At 41.5% G+C, this 22408-nt stretch overlaps 1 protein-coding gene across 1 annotated transcript in view; it reads left to right on the top strand.

Moving 5' to 3' along the window:
* Ryr2 (ryanodine receptor 2) overlaps positions 1-22408 on the top strand; it is a 387717-nt gene that overhangs the window by 160136 nt on the left and 205173 nt on the right. Inside the window, exons 24-27 of the mRNA XM_038334286.1 lie at positions 2108-2211; positions 6245-6328; positions 12307-12466; positions 15441-15588. Of these exons, the coding sequence (XP_038190214.1) occupies positions 2108-2211; positions 6245-6328; positions 12307-12466; positions 15441-15588 (496 nt within the window). The remainder of the gene's footprint in view (positions 1-2107; positions 2212-6244; positions 6329-12306; positions 12467-15440; positions 15589-22408) is intronic.

The following is a 22408-nucleotide window of genomic DNA, read 5'->3' as shown; positions in this document are numbered from 1 at the left end:
AAGAAGAAATGGGACATTTCTAGTGATCTGTTAGTGGCACAGTGTGGTTATAACGTAGAAAGCCAAGACTTCATGGTACAGAGGAAGAAGATGTGGACAGAAGTCATTTGACAAGGAGTTTGGTTCCAGTGTGATTTAATTCTATTGGGGGCTAATGTGGTGAAAGGTGACATGCTTTTTTGTCTCTGCTCTGGTCCAGAGAACTTTGATGGTATGAAAAGCATGGGACTAATGTGGCAGGAACATAAAGAGTAAACCAGATGTTGGAGGAGAGATGTCTTTCTGATACCCTGGTGCCTAGAAGTGGGTTTGGTGAGACATTTCAGGGGTGTTTCCAAAGTCAGGTGCAGGATATGGAAAGAGAGGGAAGAGATGAGGCAGGGTTCTGATTCTTTCTGTTCACCTTGGAGACATGGCAGTTCTGGCTCTTCTCTGGAATAGGGTGGAGAATTACATGGAAATTACATAAACGGGGGACTGTGTCCAGACTCATTCATTCTTGCTTTCATAATTAGGATTTAGGACTTAAAAACTGGAGTCTTCAGTTCAATTTTGTAACTCTGCTTCATTTATATTTCCTATTCATTTCTAAAGATCCAGAGAAAAAGGAATAAAGTCATGATTTTTAATTTGTCTCTAAAGAAAAATTTGCTCATGTTTGCATACTTTTTCAGTGGCATATGTAGAACTTGGTAATTATTCCCATGGAGTAATTTATTCCTTCACAACTGATGGGCTGTCGTCAAGGTGCTACCAGGGCAGGAATGCCTGTGTAATTTAGGACTTTAAAAAGATTACAAAAATCTAATTGCTGAGTTAAGAATAAAGAACATTTTCATGAATTCCTTTCTATAATCTTGAATATAGCATGACCATTAATGTTCTTGGCTCTTATCACTGGGTTTTATGTTTATGGATTCAATTGCATGTAGGTTTAAAAAAAATCAGAAAACAATTTCCATCAGTGCCGACTACGGATAGACTTCTTCTTGTCATTATTCCTAAGCAATATTGTGTGACAACTGTTGACATAATACTATCCATTCTTCAGGTGTTGGAAATCATGTAGAGGTGACTTAAAACATGCGTGCATGGAGATGAGGAGGCATTTCATAGGTTCTGTGTCACCTCAGAGAATGGACTTGAGCATCCATGGAATATTTTGGATCTGGGGGGTTATAGAAAGATTGATAAAATTCTGTGTCCAGTTTCCAGTGGACACCAAGAAACACTGGCAAAGAGTACTGTGAAGGTAACCTTTATTGTGCTAATCAATCTGTTAAGGTCATAGATTCATTTGTGATCTCAGAAGGTGATTATGGACGCTGAGATGAGCAACCAAAATTACCTTGGTGTTCATGTGTGCCAGTCAGGTTGCGTATTCATATTCCTGAGCAGATGAATCTAGACGGACAGGGTACTGCAAAGTAAAGCTGAAGTCATCGCCATATCTTTTTGAAGTTCATTTATATTCTAATGCTGTGTCAGGGGCTTGGCTATTATCAAAGGCCTGGAATCACCATTGTTTTGAACTTCTAGTGAAAGAAGATAGACAATAGATTAAGTAAAAACTTAGTCTTCTGGGCATGATGTTGCAGGCCTACCATCCCAGCATGCAGGAGACTAAGGCAGAAGATCCTGAGTTTAAGGCCTGCCTGGGCTATCCAGTGAGTTCAAGGCCAGTCCGAGATACCAAATAAACCCATCCCTCCCAAATGATCTCATTGCCAAATAATGCTATGTACAATGAAAAGAAATAGACAGCAGGGTCACTGGGCAGATTACTATATTATGAAGGCAGATGGGGTAAACTTCATGGGAAAAAGGAGATTTGAGCAGATTCTGGAAGGAACCCAGTGAGCGTGCTCGTGGACCTCAGGAGGCAGCCTGGCAGAAGCATGTGGGAATTGAGAGCTAAGCTATTGCTCTCAACTATATAACAAGAAGGGAGTCGGGAGTGCAGACCATGTCAGCCTTTGCAAAGGACATTTGAAGATTTCAGAAGCTTCCCAGGGGACGCTGTCAGGGATCTATCTCCCCAGCTATCCCCTCACAAATGTGTTTCACTCTGGAGGCTCCTTTATGCTGATTTCCCATCTTGTTTCAGGTTAGAGATGACAACAAGAGACAGCATCCGTGTCTGGTGGAGTTCGGAAAACTACCAGAACAGGAACGCAACTACAATTTGCAGATGTCGCTTGAAACTCTCAAGTGAGTGCCTTTATACTTTATTAAGTTCAGGTAGCCAGATGTTGACATTTTCACTTTAATTATACTGGGAAGTTTTTTCTACTGTTAGAAAGTTCAGTGAAGTATACATGGATTGGATCAATATTTGTTGGGAATTTGACTTTGAGTTGGTTCTGTTTCTTTGCTGGTACATGGCTCTGGATTTGTTTGTTGGTTGAATCTTTCTTATTTATTCTATCTATCTATCTATCTATCTATCTATCTATCTATCTATCTATCTATCTATCTATCATCTATCATTAGGAGTGATAGAAAAAACACATTAGGAGTGAACACAGGGTCAGCTAGTCAGATGGGGTCAATGGAACCTCCTGAAGGCAGACAATAACCAAGATGGTTGGGCTAAGGAATATAGTCTGTGTCACCACGACCAGTTCTGACACTCTGGAACTCTAGCTTTTGTTTTAGTCATGACATAACATTCATACATTTTGTTCTGTAATTCATGGCGGCTTGTTATTTCCCCATTTTGTACAAAACAATTTACTTAGATTTGCAGTACATTCCTTGCCGCTGGAACAATTGGCAGCTAGGCCCACTGAGTGTAGAAATGTCCGATTTGCATGGAGTGTGCTAACACTTTGATTGCTGCGTATAATCGCGTCTTCCTTCTAAGTGCTCCTGGTGACTGGGTTGATGAATCCGTGGACACCTGTGTGTAGTGTGTTTCCCTGAAGGGAATGCTAATGATTCTGCTCATGACTCCGTTCTGAACATTCCCTTTTTGTTTCTCACAGCTAAGTAGTGTGCATGCTTATGGTTTCTGGTTCACTGATTTTACCTGCTTCTTTAAAAGTAAGATTAGAGAGAATTAAGCTCACTGCTCCTACACACATTTACACCATCAAGCATACCAGGTTCTTGGGATACACACACACACACACACACACACACACACACACACACACACACACTGGGTCGTTGGGGTTGGGAAGAGAGAGAGGAGACAAAGACACACTGAAGCACACACACACAGACACAGATATACAGAGGAAGACGGATAGACAGACAGATACACTTATATAGAGACAAAGATAGACAGACAGACAGACACACAGACAGGTACACACAGAGGTGGACAGAAGAGGCACAGACATATTCATATACAGAAACAGTGAGAAAAAGACACAGACTAAGAGATACATACTGGATTGGGTAGCATATGTAATTGTAATGGGCTAGTCCACAGAACCAATGGCAATGCTCAGAGTCCAGGGGATTCTTTTGAAACACAGCTCTTGGCTTGAGAATGGTCAGTGTTTTCTCAGGGTTTCACATAGCACAAAGTCAATCTATTTAAATGTTCCTCTCAATCAAAAAACACCTTCAGGGGATGATCTGGAAGAGTGATCTGATACCTTCATACGGTGACTCACTGGAGTTAACATAAAAAACTAGTGAGACACAATAAGCAAGAGACTTTTACTGTGCTTAGAGTAGATGCCAAGCTTGTGCTCAGGTTTCTTTCTACCTGTAACCTACAAATGTCCCTCTTCTCCATCAGCTCTGTTCTCCCCACCACACATCTCCAGACCTCGGCTCCTATAGACATCTGTGTTGTCTGCAGCCTGAAGCATTTCCTTGCTTAGCCAACCCTTTATGTGCATAGAGCCTCACTTTTGGGTATTAGTTATTATTAGGGTAGATCTCAAAGCTGCTTATTAAAAATGTGACTTGCCCTTAGTTCGAACCTTATCTGGCTTTACTGTAATTATTTGTGAGAGCCTTCTTGCTTGCACGCTCTGCTCACTGTGGGAGTTCTATAAACCTTTCTTGCAAAAGGCCTTATCCACAGCAGTAACCTGGTGGATCCCCACTGCCCTGTGTCTTTGTTCAGGCCCTGCCTATGATGGTTACTCTCTGTGTGAGATGAAGCCACACTTCCTCTAGGAAGTGTTTTCTGGGAACAGGATTAAAAGGCTGCATGAGTCTGTACTGAGAAGGTGACCCTACAGTTTGTAGAAGCCTCTGACTCTTGTTAGAGAGTCACAGGGAAGGGCTAGAGAAAGGGCACAGTGATTAAGAGTGCACATTGCTCTTTCAGAGGATCCACACTCCCTGTGGGTCCAACTCTAGCCACTGCACTCATGTGGAAAGCCCATACACACACACATCATTAAAACAAAATAAAACTGAACAAAAAACCCATAAGAAGGTGACAGACACCAACTGCATTTTCTACAGGCCAGGCCTTCAGTATCATTATCCATATGACAACATAAATTATCAGCATAAATTCACAGTCCCTACCTTTGCAACGTATAATTTTGAGGGACCAGTTTTCCTTAATAGGAGCATAAGAGCTTTTAAAATTCACATAGGACATGCACACATACACGTACACACACACACACACACACACACACACACACACACACACACTCTACACACATATATACCAGTTTAGGAGTTATGGTATAATCAGATTTCTTAGAGGGCATGTACTCACAGGCTTAATTACCTGAATTTAAGATAAATCCAAACATTATTTTTATCCTTTAATTACCTCAGAGCTGGATTTGGCATTCCCAGTTGATAATGTCATAGCCCTCTGCATGTCTCATTGATCCCAAGACCTGGATCAGAAGTTCCTACTGTGTGTTGCCCAGGACTCAGCACTTAAGCATTTAACAAATACTTACTGAGTGGATAAAGGATTGAATAAAGGACAATAGTTAACATACTTTCTGCCCCAGGTCACTGTGAAATAAATACAACTTGGATTCACTCTATGAGGCAATTTTCTATTCTTCTATTGCTGGTTAGCCTTGTTTTAATAGGTAAAGTCTTTATTTTATCAATAATGTTTTTCCTACTCACCCATCCATCTATGCAATTATATCTAGATAGCTAGATAAAATATATAGACAGACATCCATGTATGTGAATATCTAGATATATAGATGGATATTAGGCCATGTTTTGTTCTAGTATGTGTTAGTTGTATTTGGTAATTCAGTATAGTGTTGTTTAAAACAGTTGAAGAATGAAAATAGCCCTGAAAGTCTATTAAAAGAAAATGGGTTAAAAAATGTTGACAGTTTCAATAATAAAAACAAATAGTTCTCTTCAGTGATGAAATGGCTCAGCATTTGAAAGCACTTGCCACCAAGCCTGAGAAGTGAAATTTGATCCCTGGGACCTATATAGTAAAAGGAGAAAACTGGTTCTCACAAGTTGTTTTCTGGCCACCACTCAAATGTGTATCCATCTACATAAATAAATCAAATGAATAAGTAAAATATTTAAAGACTATAATAAATAGCACTGGAGAGATAGTTCAGCAGGTAAGAGCAATAAATGTTTTTTGTAGAGGACCTAGGTTCAGTTCTAAGAACCCACATTGTGGCTCAAAATCATCCATAACTCCAGTTCCAGAAAATCTGATGTCCTTTTCTGACCTCCACAGCCACCAGACTTGCACACGGTGACATATATGCATTTAGACAAATCACTCATATACATAAAATAATTTTAAAAACAGAAGTATAATAAATAAATCCCTTTGGAATTGTAAAGGAATCAGCTTTATATGAGAGAGCAATGGCATGAAGGTTGTCGGAGAATATTAAATAGCAAGTTACAGAGAAATAGCTCCTGTATATACTCATTAAGGGAAAAAAGTAGAACACAGTAGTACAAACCCACATGTGCAACTCTAGGTATCTGATTTGGCATATGCAGAGATCTCCAGTCCAGCACAACACAGAAGACCCGAGAACACTCAAGGTTGAGAAAATGAAACATGTAGAAAAGGGCTGAGGGAGGGGCCAGCTTTTCAGTGCTAAGCATTTGTGCCATTTCAGTGTTCACTGTCTTTCCCCTTCCTTGGAAGTAAATAACCTATGGATATGTGTTTCCTTTACCTTTGGAGGCAGAGTCTTGTGCTCTTCTGCAGGGTGGAAGTTGAGGTCTCCCATCACATGCTCTTGTGCTAGGTGTTTTGGATGGAGGGAAGTGGTTCCTCAGGCTCATCTCTGTTCTTGTTTCTCAGGACTTTGCTGGCATTAGGATGTCACGTGGGTATAGCAGATGAGCACGCTGAAGAGAAGGTGAAGAAGATGAAGCTGCCCAAGAAGTAAGTTGAGTGGCTGGCATTTATCTGATAGTAGGTGTGTATCTTCAGCACCCCGGAATAAACCTTGGAGGAGACAGACAGCCTGTGTACTTAGCTATACAATCTAGATTTCAAAATTTTACAAGGCCGGGGAGATAGTTCAGGAGCCAAGTGCTTGCCTTCAAGTGTAGAGATAGGAGTATAGATTCACATAAATACAAAGTGGGCATGATGAGCTTGCAGCCTCAGAAGGTGGAGACAGGATCCCTTGAGCAAGCTGGCTAGGGAGACATGCTGCATTGTGGTGGTGAGGTCTTATTGAGAGACCCTGCCTCACTTAGTGAGTAAAGTGGAAGAGAAATGGAGGAGGATTCTGTACATCATACTTGGGTATTCACATGCTTATAAGCAAGTCCTCATGCATACATGCAAATGTAGCGCCTGAAGGCATGTAGAAACAAGCGCACATGTACACCACATATGCACACACTTTATGTGTATTTGTGTGTATGTACACTTTTTGTGTGTGGTGTAGTGTTGACAGAAGCTGTTAGTTCATTTTTGGCTGCTCAGCCCTGAAATAACCACACAGAAACTGTATTAATTACAGCACTGCTTGGCCTATTAGCTTATGCATACTTCTCGCTCACTCTTATCTCTTTTTTTTTTTTTTTTTTTTTTTTTTTTTTTTTTTTCTCTTATCTCTTAAATTATCCCATTTCTATTATTTTATATTTTACCATGAGGCTCATGGCCTACCAGCAAGGTTCCAGCTGGCGGCCTGCATCTTTCTCCTCTGGTGTCTCCATGGCGTCTCCTTGACTCTCTCTACTCTTTCTATGTATCTCCCAGCCTGGCTATATTCTGTTAAGCGATTGACTGAAAGCATCTTCTTTCTTCATTAGCCAATAAAAGCAACACATATACAGAAGGACTTCCCACACCAGTGTAGGTTCACACTGATCAGAGAACAACCTTTCTCCCTTGTCCCTTTGCCACTTCATAAGCCAGGCTAGCAGGTCCATGAGTCCCTGGAGACTCCCTTGTCTCTATGTCTAATCTCTGAGTAGGGGACACTGGAATTACAAATGCTTGTGTTACTATACCTGGCTTTCACCAGGTTCTGGAGGACCCAAATTTGGATCATCAGGCTTGTGTGGCAAGTACTTTTACCCACTGAACCATTTCCTCAGCCCCCTGTGTTTATATTTTGAAGTGATACCTTTTACCTGATTACTGTGTATCTCATGAAAAATAGATTCACAGTCCCTAGACATTGTCACAATCTAATGGAAATTGTTTCAGTTTTTTCTTAAATCTTTATCTCCACCTCCATACACTAATTTGTGTTTCCTACCCTCTCTTTGAAAAGATGGTGTCTACTAAGTTACTTAGTGACCAGTCCTTCTCTCTTGAAATGATCCATTGCCTTGACTCAGGACAGCTGAAAGTAAAGGAAAATCTCAAGTAGAAGGAACTGAGGTGTGAGCACCTCACCACATTCAATATTTATTTTAAAACCAACAAAAGTAAGTGAGATATTAGAAGAAATATATGCCTTGACATTCCCAATTCTAATTTCTGTTTCAAATTAATTCTGCTCTAGTTGTTTTCTGGAAAGCGTTGTTTGAGCATTCTCTATACCCTTTCAATGAAAATGTCAGCCAAGTGTTCCTTCCTAGATGTGCTTCCAGCAGGACATGCTGTTCATATCTCCACTGTGCAGTCATTGGACGTGTCCCCATTTGTTCCAAGGCTCTGGAAGAGCTGATTTCCTATTGTGATTTACAGCTAACACCCACTTAACCTGGACTTCATCTTCTCATCTTTACTACGCGTCTTTCACGACAGTGATTTCTCAGCTTCGTTGAACTTGACTCATACTAAGTAGGGTGGGGGTTGGGCAGAGAAACACAGGGACTCACTAAGTGTTGGTATTCTTCCATGCTTTGGCTATAACACTTTGATCTCTTTTAGGCTAGTTTACAGTACCCACTTAGGAAGTCTGTGGGTTCTGTGGGAGTGGAGTAAAAAACTGGTCTGCTGCTTTCCAGGATCCCCATCTGCTCACCCAAGTGATATCAATACTTTCTCTTTGGTTTGCATCTTCAGGGATTTTGATGCAGGTAGAATAGGCAGTTCAGTGGAATTGGTTTAGTTTACTTTTGCTCTCTCTCTCCCCCTCTCTGTCTCTCTCTCTCTGTCTCTCTCTCTCTCTCTCTCTCTCTCTGTCTCTCTCTCTCTCTCTCTCTCTCTCTCTCTCTCTGGGTTTTCAAGACAGAGCTTTTCTGTATAACAGTCCTGGCTGTCCTAGAATTCACTTTGTACACAAGGCTGTCCTCGAACTCATGGAGATCCACCTGCCTTTGCCTCCTGAGTTCTAGGATTGAAGGCATGCGCCACCACCACTCTACTTCCTTGTCTTCTCTTTTTCATGTAGTATTTAAAAACGAAAATTTGACTTTAAAAAAAAAACCAATGCCCAGACTATAGCTCTCATTTTACTTTATTAGGTTATGTACATGTCAAAATAAAACTAAAAGATAAGAAACCCTGTCTCGAAAAACCAAAAAAAAAAAAAAGAAAGAAAAAACTAAAAGATAGTAATTGCAAAAGAATGTCGGTACTTTGTCAAGTAAATTGATTAGAGTTATATACATGCTTAACTATATGTTATGTATATAATGTACATATGTATATACACTTAAAGAGTTAATTATGTAGAGTTATTGGCACAAGGAGCTGGCATGTTGAAGTAGATGTAGTAAAAAGCTACTGTTCAACACATATGTGAAAGGAGAGATGGCTGTAGTTATGATTGTTAGGATATTTTTTCCAGAGAGTTCTGGAAGGTAGGATGTAATGCATAGATGAACCTGTTGTTGAAAGGTTACTGGATTTTGCTTTTCAAGAATCGTTAGAGGAATCATTCCTTTATTTCTTGCTAGTTTTTCTGGCATCAATTTGAAGCTTTATTTCAAGCTATTAAGCTTTCAAGATTGACGTCAATTTTCTTTTGTCAAAAAATCTGGGCTCTTGGTTTTTCCAGGAAGATGGTACTTCGTATGAGTCATTCGTTGATCACTGTGTACCTTATTAAATAACATTAGTGTGAGGAAATAGAATAGTCTTATATGTTCCCAGTTTGATTTAGTGATTTGGCTCGTGTGCTGTGGTTGTTCATGTATAGGATTGTGACCTTGCATGTGCTGTGCTATGTATATAGAGGTCAAAGTACAGCCTGAGGTTCAGATCGTCACCTACCTTGTTTGAGTCAAGCTTTATCTGCCACTGTGTGCCCAAAGCTAGCTGACCCATGAACATTTGGAGTTCTTCTTTGGTCTCTGCTGCTAACTTTACTGTAGGAGTACTAGGATTGCAGACATGGGTACTATGGTATCCAGTTTATCATGGGTTTGGGGGATATAAACTTAGATCCTCACACTTACACACAAAGCACTTAACTTATGGAGCCATCTCCCTAGTCCCTGATTTGATTCCCAGATTCTTTCTTAGGATATATATATATATATATATATATATATATATATATATATATATATATATATATATGCGTGTGTGTGTGTGTGTGTGTGTGTATGTTGCAGGGAGGGGGGCCACTTATTTGTCCCAGCTTCTTGGCTAGCTTACACCCGAAATAACCACACAGAAATTGTATTAATTAAAACACTGCTTGGCCATTAGTTGTAACTTCTTGTTGGCTAACTCTTACATATTAGTTTAACCCATCTCCATTAATTTGTGTATCACTTCATGACAGTGGCTTACCAGAGATTCTAACCGGCGTCCATCTCAGGCAGAGGATACATGGCTTTTCTCTGACTCTGATTTCTTCCTCCCAGCATTCAGTTCTGTCTTCTCCACCAACCTAAGTTCGGTTCTATGAGGCCCAAAGCAGTTTCTTTATTCATTAACCAATGAAAGCAACACATGAACAGAAGAACCTCCTACACCATGTGTGTGTGTACATATATACAGATATATATGTACACACACACACACACACACACACACACACACACACACACACACAGTACAGGTACAGAAGTCGTTTTAGTAATGCCCAGCTCCCTGTGATGCATTCACTTTATCAGCAGTCTCCAATCCAGCCAGTTGAGTGTACGTATGGCTTTCAACGATGCCTGGATTTATCTCTACTGTGTGAGATGATTTGAAGTCAAAGGAGTGAATGTGAAGTGGTTCAGATGAAGCGGTAGACACTTTAGTTTGAATGAGATTATTAGTTATTTAAGCACATTCATTCAAAGCTTCCCTCTTTCCTTGCACAGGGCTGTAGAATCCCAGGTGAACTGGGTTGTAGTTTACAGTCCTGGGGGCTGACTCAGGTGGTAAACTGCTTGGCTTGCAAACCCGAATTTGCTTTCTTGGAACCCATTTTTTTAAAAAAAAAATGGGCATGATGGTGCACACGTGAAAATTCAGCCCTGAGGCAACCACGACAGGTGGCTTCCTGGGGCTTTCTGGTTATGTACCCTAGTCATCTTGGTGAGTACTAGGCCAGTGAGATTCTGTCTCAAAAAACAAGGTACATGGCACCAGAGGAATGACATCCAACGATGACCTCCTGCCTCCTCCACACATGTACATCTGCACATATGTACACATACTTAAAAATGAATGTCAATTAATTATGGCCCAACTTAAAATAAACAAACATATGTGGGGCTTTATGGCTCTCACCGAGATCATTCACAGATTAAAGCAATTTCGGGAGAGACAGTCTAGGGATAGGACTTAGAATGTCAGGACTGTCTGGTTTCACATGAACAGAACTTGTCTGTAGTATTTCACTAAGAAGGCATTCCTCCTTCCCTCCATCCATCAAAAGTGCCTCTTCAGTATGTTATATGTCCCAGGAAAACCCCCCATTAATTTTCCTTGCTAGAAGGCAGCTTTTTCTCTTTGAGGATGGTTTGCATGAGTGTTGGCTTTAGTCAATGATTTATAGATTGATCTTTGATCTTTATTATCTTTGTGGCCTTGCTGATAGCTAATTAGGTAGAAGCCCCTGAGTAGGAACCCCAGTGTCCACTAAAAAGATGGTTATGGTGGTGTGTTCATGTAATCCCAGCAGTGGGCAGGTGGAGAGATAGCTGCGTCCCTGGGAGTTCACTGGACAGCCAGCACAGCCATATCTGTGGGCTCCATGTCCATTGAGAAACCCTGTCTCAAAAAGCAAGATGGAGATCGATGAAGACACTTGACATTATGTTTGCCTCCATAAACAGGAACACATAAGTACACACATACACTATATATATATGAATACACACACATATATATGTATTATAACAAAATATATAATTTATCATAAAGTTGAAGAAAAGCAATATAAGGTTGGAGAAATGGCTTAGTGGTTAAGAATGCTCTTACAGAAGCCCTGGCTTTGGTTGTCAACACCTATGTTAGGTAGCTCACAACTATATGCAACTCCATCTCCAGGAGATCTCAGGGTCTGATAGTCCTCTGGCCTCTGTTGTTGGTATTTATGCATTCTCTCTCTCTCTCTCTCTCTCTCTCTCTCTCTCTCTCTCTCTCTCTCTCTCTCTCTCTCTCTCTCTCTCTCTCTCTCTCTCTCTCTCTCTCTCTCTCTCTCTCTCTCAAAATACATGAAGAGAAATCCTTGTTTATTTTAGATAATCAATATTTTTGTTTTCAGCATCCCCCCAACCTCAACTATTAGGAGACAAAATTGTAGGTCTTTTCTACCTTTTAAAGATACGTAAGCTGTTTCTCTATATATTTTGTTGGCTTGCACACAGAAATGTAAAGATCCCATGACTTTTTTAGCTACTCAGGCAGCAACTAACACAAAAGGGGCTTAAGCCTACTGACTGCTCTTCTGGCCTGGTCACCACAGTCTTCAACAGAATGACTGGGATTAGATGAACCAGGGCAGGATTGTCACAGGATTTCAACAAAATGGATAATTTGAAGTCTCGCTGTTTGCTTTGCAGTTACCAGCTGACCAGTGGATACAAGCCTGCCCCCATGGATCTGAGCTTTATAAAACTCACCCCCTCTCAGGAAGCAATGGTGGACAAGTTGGCCGAAAATGCTCACAACGTGTGGGCCCGGGATCGAATCCGGCAGGGCTGGACTTACGGCATCCAGCAGGTACCCAGGAGTTCCCAAGTGCAGGCAGTTATTTTCAACAGAAGAGATGAGTTGTGGCTTTCACAGCTCACCTAGACATCTTAGTGAAGTGAAATCCTAATTAGTCCTTATAATAAAAACCCGGAGTCCAATATTAGGGGGTGAAAGCTGAGAGATCAGAGAAGCAGAGCATCCAGCCATTAGAGAGAGCTTTGACATCTACCAAATCCTCAGATCCAAGGGGTGATCCTATCTCTAAGAATCCTCAGACTGAATGCTCTGAGCTCCTGTCTCCTCCCACCTTATATTCCTCTCTCTGCCCAGCCATATCACTCCTGTCTCCCACTCCCTAGTGCTGGGATCAAAGTTGTGAGCTCTGTTTCTCTTTTAGACTGATTCATCCTTGCCTATCCCAGGGTTGCCTTAAATCCACAGAGATCCCTCTGCCTCTGTTTCCCGAGTGCTGGGATTAAAGGTGTGTGCCACCAGTGCCTAGCCTCCATGGTTAACTAGTGTGACTAGCTCTGCACTCTGATCTTAAGACAAGCTTTATTTGTTACAGCACAAACAAAATATGATTACACCTTAGTGTGTTTAGCCTTCTGGTCCAAGCATCTTTTCACCGCTGGACCACCAAGGTAGTTCAGTAGGGCCAGTAGACAAATAGCTTGCCACTCAGCTTAGCAACCTGAGTTGCACCCTCACGACCCACATGAAGGTGGTTGGGGAAAAACCAACTCCACAAACTTGTCCGCTGACTTCCACGTGTGTGCTGTGGTAGGCAATGCTCCACCGCCAACCATATACGCATCTATTATTTTAAAAATCCATTAAAAAAAGAAATTTGTTGACCATAGCTCTGTGTGATATGACAACAGATGTTAGCTGAGCTACAAGCCCTAGCTTGCACAAAGTGGATCATATTGCAAGAGTAAGGTTTGTAGTATGGTTTTAGGCATTCCTTCCCTTGAGTCTGTTTAGGAGAGACTTTGAAACACAGAGGCTGAAGTACAGTAAAATTAAAGTAGATCCAGTTCCTGAGTCCCAGCTCTGATTATCAGGATTCCATCTAAAATTTTGTCCTGTGTTGTTTTGCAGAGCGGTAAGATGCTCTATTACATGTTACAGGGCACTCTTAGGGGCCGGTAGACAGCAGGTTACTTCTCCAGTGCAATCTCGGCGTGATGACACCCCCAAGACTAAAGTCGTGGACAGCCTTGCATCTGTTCAGTGCACCAAATGAGTTTCTGTTTAGTTTAGGGGAAAAGAAAACAAATTTTCAGAGTTTTCTAGATATCAGAGTCGAAGATTAGTGGCCATGGGTGATTTCCTGATGTAGATGCACTCCCAGGAATAGCTGGCAGTCTGAGGAGCGGTGGAGGCAGCTCAGCGGAGTGAAGGCACAATTTAGCTCCACCCCTTTACCACAGTTTAATTTCGCTTGCTGTCAAAATTCTGTGTGCCTGTTTCCCTCATCAACAATGTCTGACTTCATTGTATAATATAGCAGGAATGCCTGGCCCCTGGCAGATTATTAGGTGCTGCTACTAAGCTTAGAGTTTTGTAGTTGCTGTGTTGAACTCACACCATTTCTACCAAGGAAGAAAGAGTCTCGTTTTTACTTCACAACAGTTGGCTCAGAGCCTTGGGTGGAAGAGTTTGCCCAATGTTGCCCAGCCGTCAGTGCACAACACAGGACTAGGTTCAAGTCCTCTGATGCCAGCACTAAAGTTCTTCATTTTCTTCTTACAATAGCTCTTGGTAGCTCATGGTGAGATGTGGATGCCCTTACTAGAAGATTTTCAGGGGGAACATGGATAATTGCTCAAAGCTTTAGAATATGTTTCCATATAAAGATGAAAAGATGGTTTGAAAATGTATTCTGAAGGCCTTTTCAAAGAACGATGAAAAACTAGGCTTGGTTTAACTTTATAAAATTGTGTGTGTGTGTGTGTGTGTGTGTGTGTGTGTGTGTGTGTGTGTGTGTGTGTGTGTGTGTGTGTGTGTGTGTGTGACTTTACCTTCTGGCCCCACATGTTGCTGCCTACTGTCTGAATGATGAACACTTTGAGTTTTCACCTTCCTCTTGGTGACAGTATCTGGTTCAGGAAGAAGCTGTGAGCTCTTGGAATAGCTGGCAGTCTGAGGAGCGGTGGAGGCAGCACTGCTGGTTCCTCTATTTTGCTCTCATAGTTGAGCTCAAACACAAGCGTGCACAGAAACCAGGGGGACTCCATCAGCATCAGACTCCCAGTATGCCACTCCATAGACTGCTCCATGAGGCTCCTGTGGTTCTATATCAGGAAGCTTAGGTGGCAGAACTCAGCGCTATGTCAGAATAAGAAGAATAGGCGTAGGACTTGAAGCTGTGTTGGTGGGAAGGTGATGCCGATGCTTGTTTGGAGAGGGAAGCTTTGAAATGCCACTGTTCCCACGAACAACCCATATTATTTGGTTTCAGAGAGAAGTAAATGGTCATACATTCGCTATAAACTTGTGGGAGGAAAGGGAAAAAGAGGAGATAAAGCAGGACTCCTTACACCTGTCCAGCCTTTTAGTGTGTCTTGTTTTTCTGTGTTTGAGATAAGATCTCACTATGTAGCCAAACCTGTCATTAAATTTGCAATTCTTATGCCTCAGCTTCCTAAATCCTCAGATTACAGGGCTTGTCTCCAAGCTTAGATTACCCGAATAGTGAGTATGTGTGTGTGCATGTGTCTGTATGTGTTTGTGTGTGTGTGTGTGTGTGTGTGTGTGTGAGAGAGAGAGAGAGAGAGAGAGAGAGAGAGAGAGAGAGAGAGCGCCTTGCAGTTCCTTCTAAGTCAAAGTAGAATAGTAGAATAGAACCTGATGATGCTTCCTCAGATATGAAGGCTTTAGCTATGGGGCTGTAGCTAAGCTCACAGACTGCTTGCTTCCCTTGCACCAAACCTTGACTTCCACCCCCAGCACTGCTGCATGGCTCAGATGACTGCAAACCTTCTCCTTGATACAGGATGTGAAGAACAGAAGAAACCCTCGTCTTGTTCCCTATACTCTCCTGGATGATCGAACCAAGAAGTCAAACAAAGACAGTCTCCGAGAGGCGGTTCGCACACTGCTGGGCTATGGCTACCACCTGGAAGCTCCCGATCAGGACCACGGTACTGGTTTTGCTTTGTATCCATTGGTTGCAAAATTGTGTAATGGGTTTTCATAGCCAGGGAGCACATAGGAAAAGGGGGGGGGCAAGAATGCCTCTCCTACTCTAGGTGTCCACTTCAGGCTGGTGGCCTGGGTGGTCCCCCGAAAGATTAGCTTCATCTCTTAGTGGGTGACTCACTGTTGGACAGCATCTCTGCAGGGCTCACCTTCCTGTATGCCACTTGTTATTCCTCTTCCTTCTTGGCATTTGTTTCTTATGTTCAACCTGTCAGTTTAATTTTGATCAAACAACAAATTGGATTTAAAGATCAATTGGGGGAGATGGATCTTTTACCAATAGTTCACCCATTTATGAAGATAGTATGTAACTCTTTCTTGTTAGATACTTTCAGTGGTTCTTTTAGAATAAAATATATAGATTATGCCTTACATCATTTAGTACTACTGTATGTGAAATTAGTTTTGATATAACTTTATTTAGTAGGATGTTTGTAATGTGAGATACAGGTTGGTATTTGCAGGTTGATTTTCTTTCCTCTGATTGGAGGTGTGTGTACTGGGGGGTTGTGTGTGTGTGTTTGTGTACACACACGTATGTATCAGTTTAGTTTAATTTTATAAATTTATAGAGTTGTTTCTATATAAATAAGACAAAGCCTTACTTTTTTCCTTTATAATAATTGTGTTTTACTTTTTGATTGACTGAGTGTTGTGAGGAATTCGGGACAATGTGGAAAAAGAGTGGAGAGAGCTTTGCCCCACTTAGGCTCAGTCTCAGGGGAAACATTTTAACACTTTACTGTTAGACATGGTATTAACAATAAGTAAGTTTTTGTCTGAATCTTTTTTCTCCCATGCTGGGAACCAAACTCAGGAACCTGACTATTCTAGACAGCTCTCTCTCCTAGGAATATTCTCCTGGATTCATAAATTTTCTTTTTTCTTTCTTCTTTTATTGATTGATTTTGCTACTTTGGCAATTTCATAAATCTATATAATGTTTTCAGATTACTTTTTCCCTCTTATTTTACCCTGCCATTATCAATACTCTCATTCCCTGGCTCCTGTCCTACCTAGACTTATGACTTTTGCATTGTGATCCCTTTAGTCTACTTAGGGCCATCTTTGTGAGAATTGGATTGGAATTCTCCACTGGAGTCTAGTGCTATCATCAGGAGGTACACAACTGCATATAATTCTCCTTTTCTCTGAGTCTATAAATAGGAAATAGTTCAACAGAGAGGGCCCCTAGGCCCCCGCTCCATCCTACCTGACTATTGGCCGGCTTGTTCTTATGCAGACCCGGTGCCGACAAAAAGTTTTGGGTGAGAGCTCCCTATAGCTCTGGGAGCATCGTGAAAGACAGGGGTGGCTGCAGAATGACTCTTATGGACATGAAACAGCCATTGTAGTTAGGAACTCACAGGAGCTAAGGATAACCTCTTTTTAAATAGAGATCATTCATGGCACTGAACAAATCTCCTAGTTTGTTGTGAGAGTTTGCCATGAATGCTTGTTAAATATTAAATATATGTTTTTGCTGCTTGCAAAGAAGGAATATTTATTTTCTCTTTTATTCTTTTGACATTCTGTAAAGTGTTGATATTTGAACATTAAACCAAATTTTTATTTCTTGGACAGCTCTACTTAGTCCTGATAAATGATCTCCTTTTCATGTGCACAGCTAAAATGTTTGCTAATAATTGGTTTAGAACCTTTGCATCTATCTTCATAAGGAATTTTAGCACAAACATCTCCTGTAATGCCTTTCTTGTGTTTTGATAGAATGTAAAGCCGGCTTTATGATGGATAGCAGGAATTGCCCCTCTTTTGTCCACCCCTCTGCTGAAAGAACTGTCTGTTTTGTTTCTGGTTTGTCCTTTCTGATAGGAGGCTTTCCCAGCTTTTCACTGAAATCCTCTGATCCTGGAGGCGGTTTTTTAGAAGAATTTGATTATGTTTACTGATAAATCCACCTGCACAATTGAACATGCCATCTTTATGGGCATAAAGTTGTCCATGGGTCCCCTTATCACTATTCTAATGTGTATAGAATTTATTGCTAATACAACCTTACCGCTCCACTTCAATGGTTGTCAAGTTCTTGTTTTTGCTGGCACTGGAGACTGAATCATACTCTCAAGTTCTCTACCACTGAGCTGTAGACCCCACATTTGGCCAGCTGGGCGTCTTGCTAAGTCTTAGACTGTTATTTGGTTCTTTCACACACTTTCTTTGCTTTCTTAAACTTTTTTGAAGTGGTTGATTAGTGTTTCTTTAGGACCCAACCTCCCTTAGAGTCAATTTCTGTTGCCTGTTTCTTTTATCCCTGTATATGGTTGTGGTCTCTGCATACCTTAGAACTTTTGTTAGAAGCTGGACATTTTAAATAACACACTGTGACAACTCTGAACTTAATTATTATGTATATTGCTACTGTTTTCTTAAAGATTTTTTCTGAGCTAATTTTGTAGACTCTGTGTTTGTCCCATATGGCCTCTTAAATACCTGTTCATTTACTTAGTGGTCAGCTGCTAAGTGACCAAGGCTTCCTGAAGTATCTGTCTGGGGAGAGGCTGCACCTGCCTGTTGGGTTGTGCTTCTAGCATCGTTCCAAGGGGTTTATAATTCCACCTTAGCATTTCTTTGCTGCTTTTGCACAGCCTCAAGGTCTTTTATAGATAAGGCCAGGTGGAAGTTTTCAAATCTTTCCTGAATTATATGCATAGCCAGGAATATAAGCATAACTTTGTAGATTTCTAGGAAAACGAGAGTTCTTTTCCCCATACAATCTGCTGTGGGCATCTTCTTCCTGGGTGTCTGTCAGGTTGTTTGTTCAGCTGTTTTTTTTTTTTTTAAATCTCATCATTACTGCTACCTTGAGCAGTTGCAATGTGGAAGAATTGCCCCTGCTGGCTTTAACACCTGTCCCCATGGAGAAGCATATTTGTATTGAGCTATCTTTTAAGTCAGGTTAAATACAGAAAAATTTGGAGTTGGGATTTATCTGAAGAAGGATCTGGAGGTAAAATCTTGACAGTTATCTCTAAATTGGCCTTTGGAGGTGTTCGGGCCCTGTTGTGCTTGCTCCAGAAACTTGTGGGTAACTGGTTTCTCACTGTGTTAGAGGGGCTGTTGACTTTCAGTGTATCTTGGATCTTGAGAAGGGGCCAGAGGATGGACATGTTAAAAAGATCACTAAACTTCCTGTGTGTACATTGGTCTTTTTAATTGAGTCCACGCTCCAAGGATTGCCATCACCTTAGATTACATCTCGGGACTTTGGGAGGAATAAATGCTGCTAGTGTCTCCTTGATCTATGGAGCAGAGAACTGTATGCATTCTTTCCTCTGGTGATGGCATTCAGCAGCAAAGGTTAGCATGAAGAGTACAAATGTAAGATTCTATAGAAACATTCATGGTCTGTTTAAAGGTAGAGACAGTGTGTGTGTGTGTGTGTGTGTGTGTGTATGTTTTCCAGCAAGCTCAGCAGAGCAGCGAACTGGTCTGGAGTTGGGACTAACCGAGCAGGTAGGGAGAAGACTGTAAGGCAGAAGATCATGAAATGCAGAATACTGTATATGTTAGGAAGAGAAGAAGGAAAGAAGAGACTGGGGCCAGTGAGATGACCCAGCAGTAAAAAGTTCTGTTCTTGCTTCCAAGACTCATGACTTGAGTCCAGTACCTGGGACCCATATGGTGGAAGAGGGGACAGACTGCTGCATGTGGACTGTGGCGCACACACACTCTCTCACACACAAATATACACAAATGTGGAAAAGGGGAGCCGGGTGGTGGCAGCACACACCTTTAATTTCAGCACTTGGGAGGCAGAGGCAGGAGGATCTCAGTGAGTTTGAAGCCGGCCTAGCTTAGTAAGTTTAAGGACAGCCAAGGCTACACAGAGAAACCCTGTCCTGAAAAAAAACCAAAGCAACAACAACAAAAACAAAAAGCAAAAAAAGGTCCAAAACAAAAAAAGGACAAAGAATAGAGGGAACTTAATGATTTTGCAAATGGAAATATTCATACATGGAACTGAAAAAAGAGAGGAGAAACAGTGATCAGGCACTGACTCATCTCACAAGAATTTAGAAACTGAAGCGTTACCAGTTGATTGACATCCTGGAAGCTTGCTCAGTCAATGCTGTACTTGCCACACAAGCATGAGAATCTGAGTATGGTTCTCAGAACCCACATGAACAGGCAAGCATTTCAGCACATGACTATAGCCACTATACTGCCCAGAGGTGGAGACAGGTGGATCCCAGAAGCTTGGAGCCAGCTCGTTTAACTGAATCAGAGAGCTCCATGTTCAGCGTGATGGCCTGTGTCAGAAAATAGAGTTATAAAGGGATTCACCTAACGGAAATATCAGAGCTTTACATGCATGCACACATTCTTGAATCCCCAATGTGTGCACATCTACATGTGAATACATAGAAACACACAAAGAAATAGTTGATTGACAACCTGTCTTACTGAAGTCACATGAGTAGTGACTGACCCATGAGGCACGGGTTGTATTGTGCTGCAATAGAAGGTGAGATCATTTCTCATGTACGGTTATAACCTTGGGCCTAATAACATGCTCCCCTCATAGTAAAGATTCAGTTACACATTACAGAAAGTAGGTGCAAAAGATTAATTCACCACATGAGGTATCGTTTAGGGGAGGCATTGCTTTCTGAGGTAGATACTGAGTGGATCAAAATGTCAGCAATTGTACATTTTCTAACAGAGAATATGTAAGTATGGTTATATGAAAAGACCCAGGTGATGGTTCTATCCGTGGGCTAAATATAGGGAACAGGTCAGGAGGGAGCAGCCATGGAAGACGGGAGCATGATTAAGGCAAAACATGGAATATATGAAAACCTAGCTAAGAACTGTGGAGACATTTGAGCAGGGAGTACCAGCCCCAGGAAGTTGTCAGGCAGGAGCTTGCTATGCTTTCCCAGTTTACCATAGAAATATAACTATGGTAACGGAGAGGGGACAGATTGGAGGGGGAGGATGCTGGGAGGTGGAGGGCCTGGCTGAGAAGCCTTTGGGAAAAAAAAAACCCTGATTTTTCTAAAGCAGAAAATAAAAGGTGTGAAAGATTTCAAGGTATAAGACCAAGTAAGTCTGGTTATTTCTTAAGATAAAATTAAAAACATTAATTTGTGGCCCTAGAGGTAGCTCATGGGTGAAAACACGCCCTGTGCAAGCCTGAAGACCAGAGTCTGATCCCTGGAACACAGGTTCACAGGAGAGAACAGACTTCCCAGAGCTGCCTCTGACTTCTGCGCGTGCACGGTGGCATGCTACCCCCACTTTAATAACAATAAGGTAACATTCCCTTCCGCTGTGGCATACATCTGAACACATTAAAAGCAGAAAACGTTGCTAAAATTGAGCCTAACGCTGTGTAAATTGGGTATAGCTGTAATTTATTCCCCATTTTCCAGGGGAATGTTCCCACATTCTGAATGAAACTCGCAGTCAGTATATGAGCTGTGGTACCTTCGGAGTATTCTCGATGATGGATTAAAACATCTGAAAGTAGAATGTGTTCTTATTCATTACAAGATTTTTGTCAAGATTTGAATTACTTTATTAAATGTAATGCCAGGAAGTTGAAAGGGTGGCTGGTTTGGTACCAATTATTTTTAAAGTATGATGTAAATGCACCTGGCACGTTCTAGATAATGTGTAAGATTTTTAAAAACTAAAGCTGCCGTCCTTGCTTCTGGGTGGAATGTGTCATTTTCATACGTAGTTAGGTTCTCACTGCCCTCTAGCGGTCGGTGGCCCCTAAACCTGTGTGCTGGTGAGAAACCGGACATTAGAATAGAACACCAGACTTTACCCTCAGTCTATCACCAGCTGTTCCGTGCCAGCTCTGGGGGTCCAGGAAGCATAGTCTTGGATCAGATCTATTTCCCAGCTTTCTTGATTCAAGTTCCAATAGGTTTGGTCATGTACAGGAGAAAGGTTCCTGCTACAGGGCTCGTTTTTTTATGTCAAATATTATTTATTTTTAATATAAACATCATTTGTTAAACTCACAAGTTAGAGTGACATGCCAATTGTCTGTGATCAAGCCCTCTGTGGGGCTTTTCTACTTGGAATGGAGCTCTGTGTCTTATAGAGTCGCTGTTCCCTGGCTCCTGCTGGGGTCCTGTGCAGGTGTCTGTGCTCAGGTGTTTGCTGCTACAACACACACCAAAGTTTCAGATTGCTTGGTTAGTTAACTAGAGAAAGAAATATTTCATCCTTTGGAAAAGCAAGAGTTGAATTTATCAGTGACACTTAGATTTTATTTAACTAAAACACAGGAAACTACCAGAAACAAGTCCTGAGTGTGAACGTCACAGTTCATGTTCTAGGTCCCTTAGATTAGTTTAGAGTGGCTGCAGCCACAATTTAAGGAAGGGCTGGTAAGCAGTTCCTCAGGATACACGAGCATTTCTTCAGGCAGGCTCTCAGTATCTTAAGGTGTGGCTGGAACTGATTGTAGTCCAAGCTGGGCTCGAACTTGTGACAATCCTCCAGCATCAGTTTCCCGAGTACTCAACATTTGAATTCTTAATTTTGTTTGGCTTTTCCTGGTTTATATTGACTCTTGCCACAAGGGTGACTAATGCGTTCACAGAGGAGGCTGCTTTAGTTATCACAATCTGAGGTTTTTCCTCAGAAATCTGCTTATTCAGCAATAGACTGGAATGTTTCTAATTAATTAGTTTTCAGACCACTTCCTGAATGTACACAATACATATTGACCACACTCCACCTCTTTTGTACCTCCCTCCTCCCCCTGTACCTCCCTCCCAG

The sequence above is a fragment of the Arvicola amphibius genome, chromosome 6, assembly GCF_903992535.2.
Source record: "Arvicola amphibius chromosome 6, mArvAmp1.2, whole genome shotgun sequence".
Classification (NCBI taxonomy): Eukaryota; Metazoa; Chordata; class Mammalia; order Rodentia; family Cricetidae; genus Arvicola; species Arvicola amphibius.
Note: the sequence above shows the minus strand (reverse complement) of the source record. Positions and strands in the feature narration are given on the sequence as shown.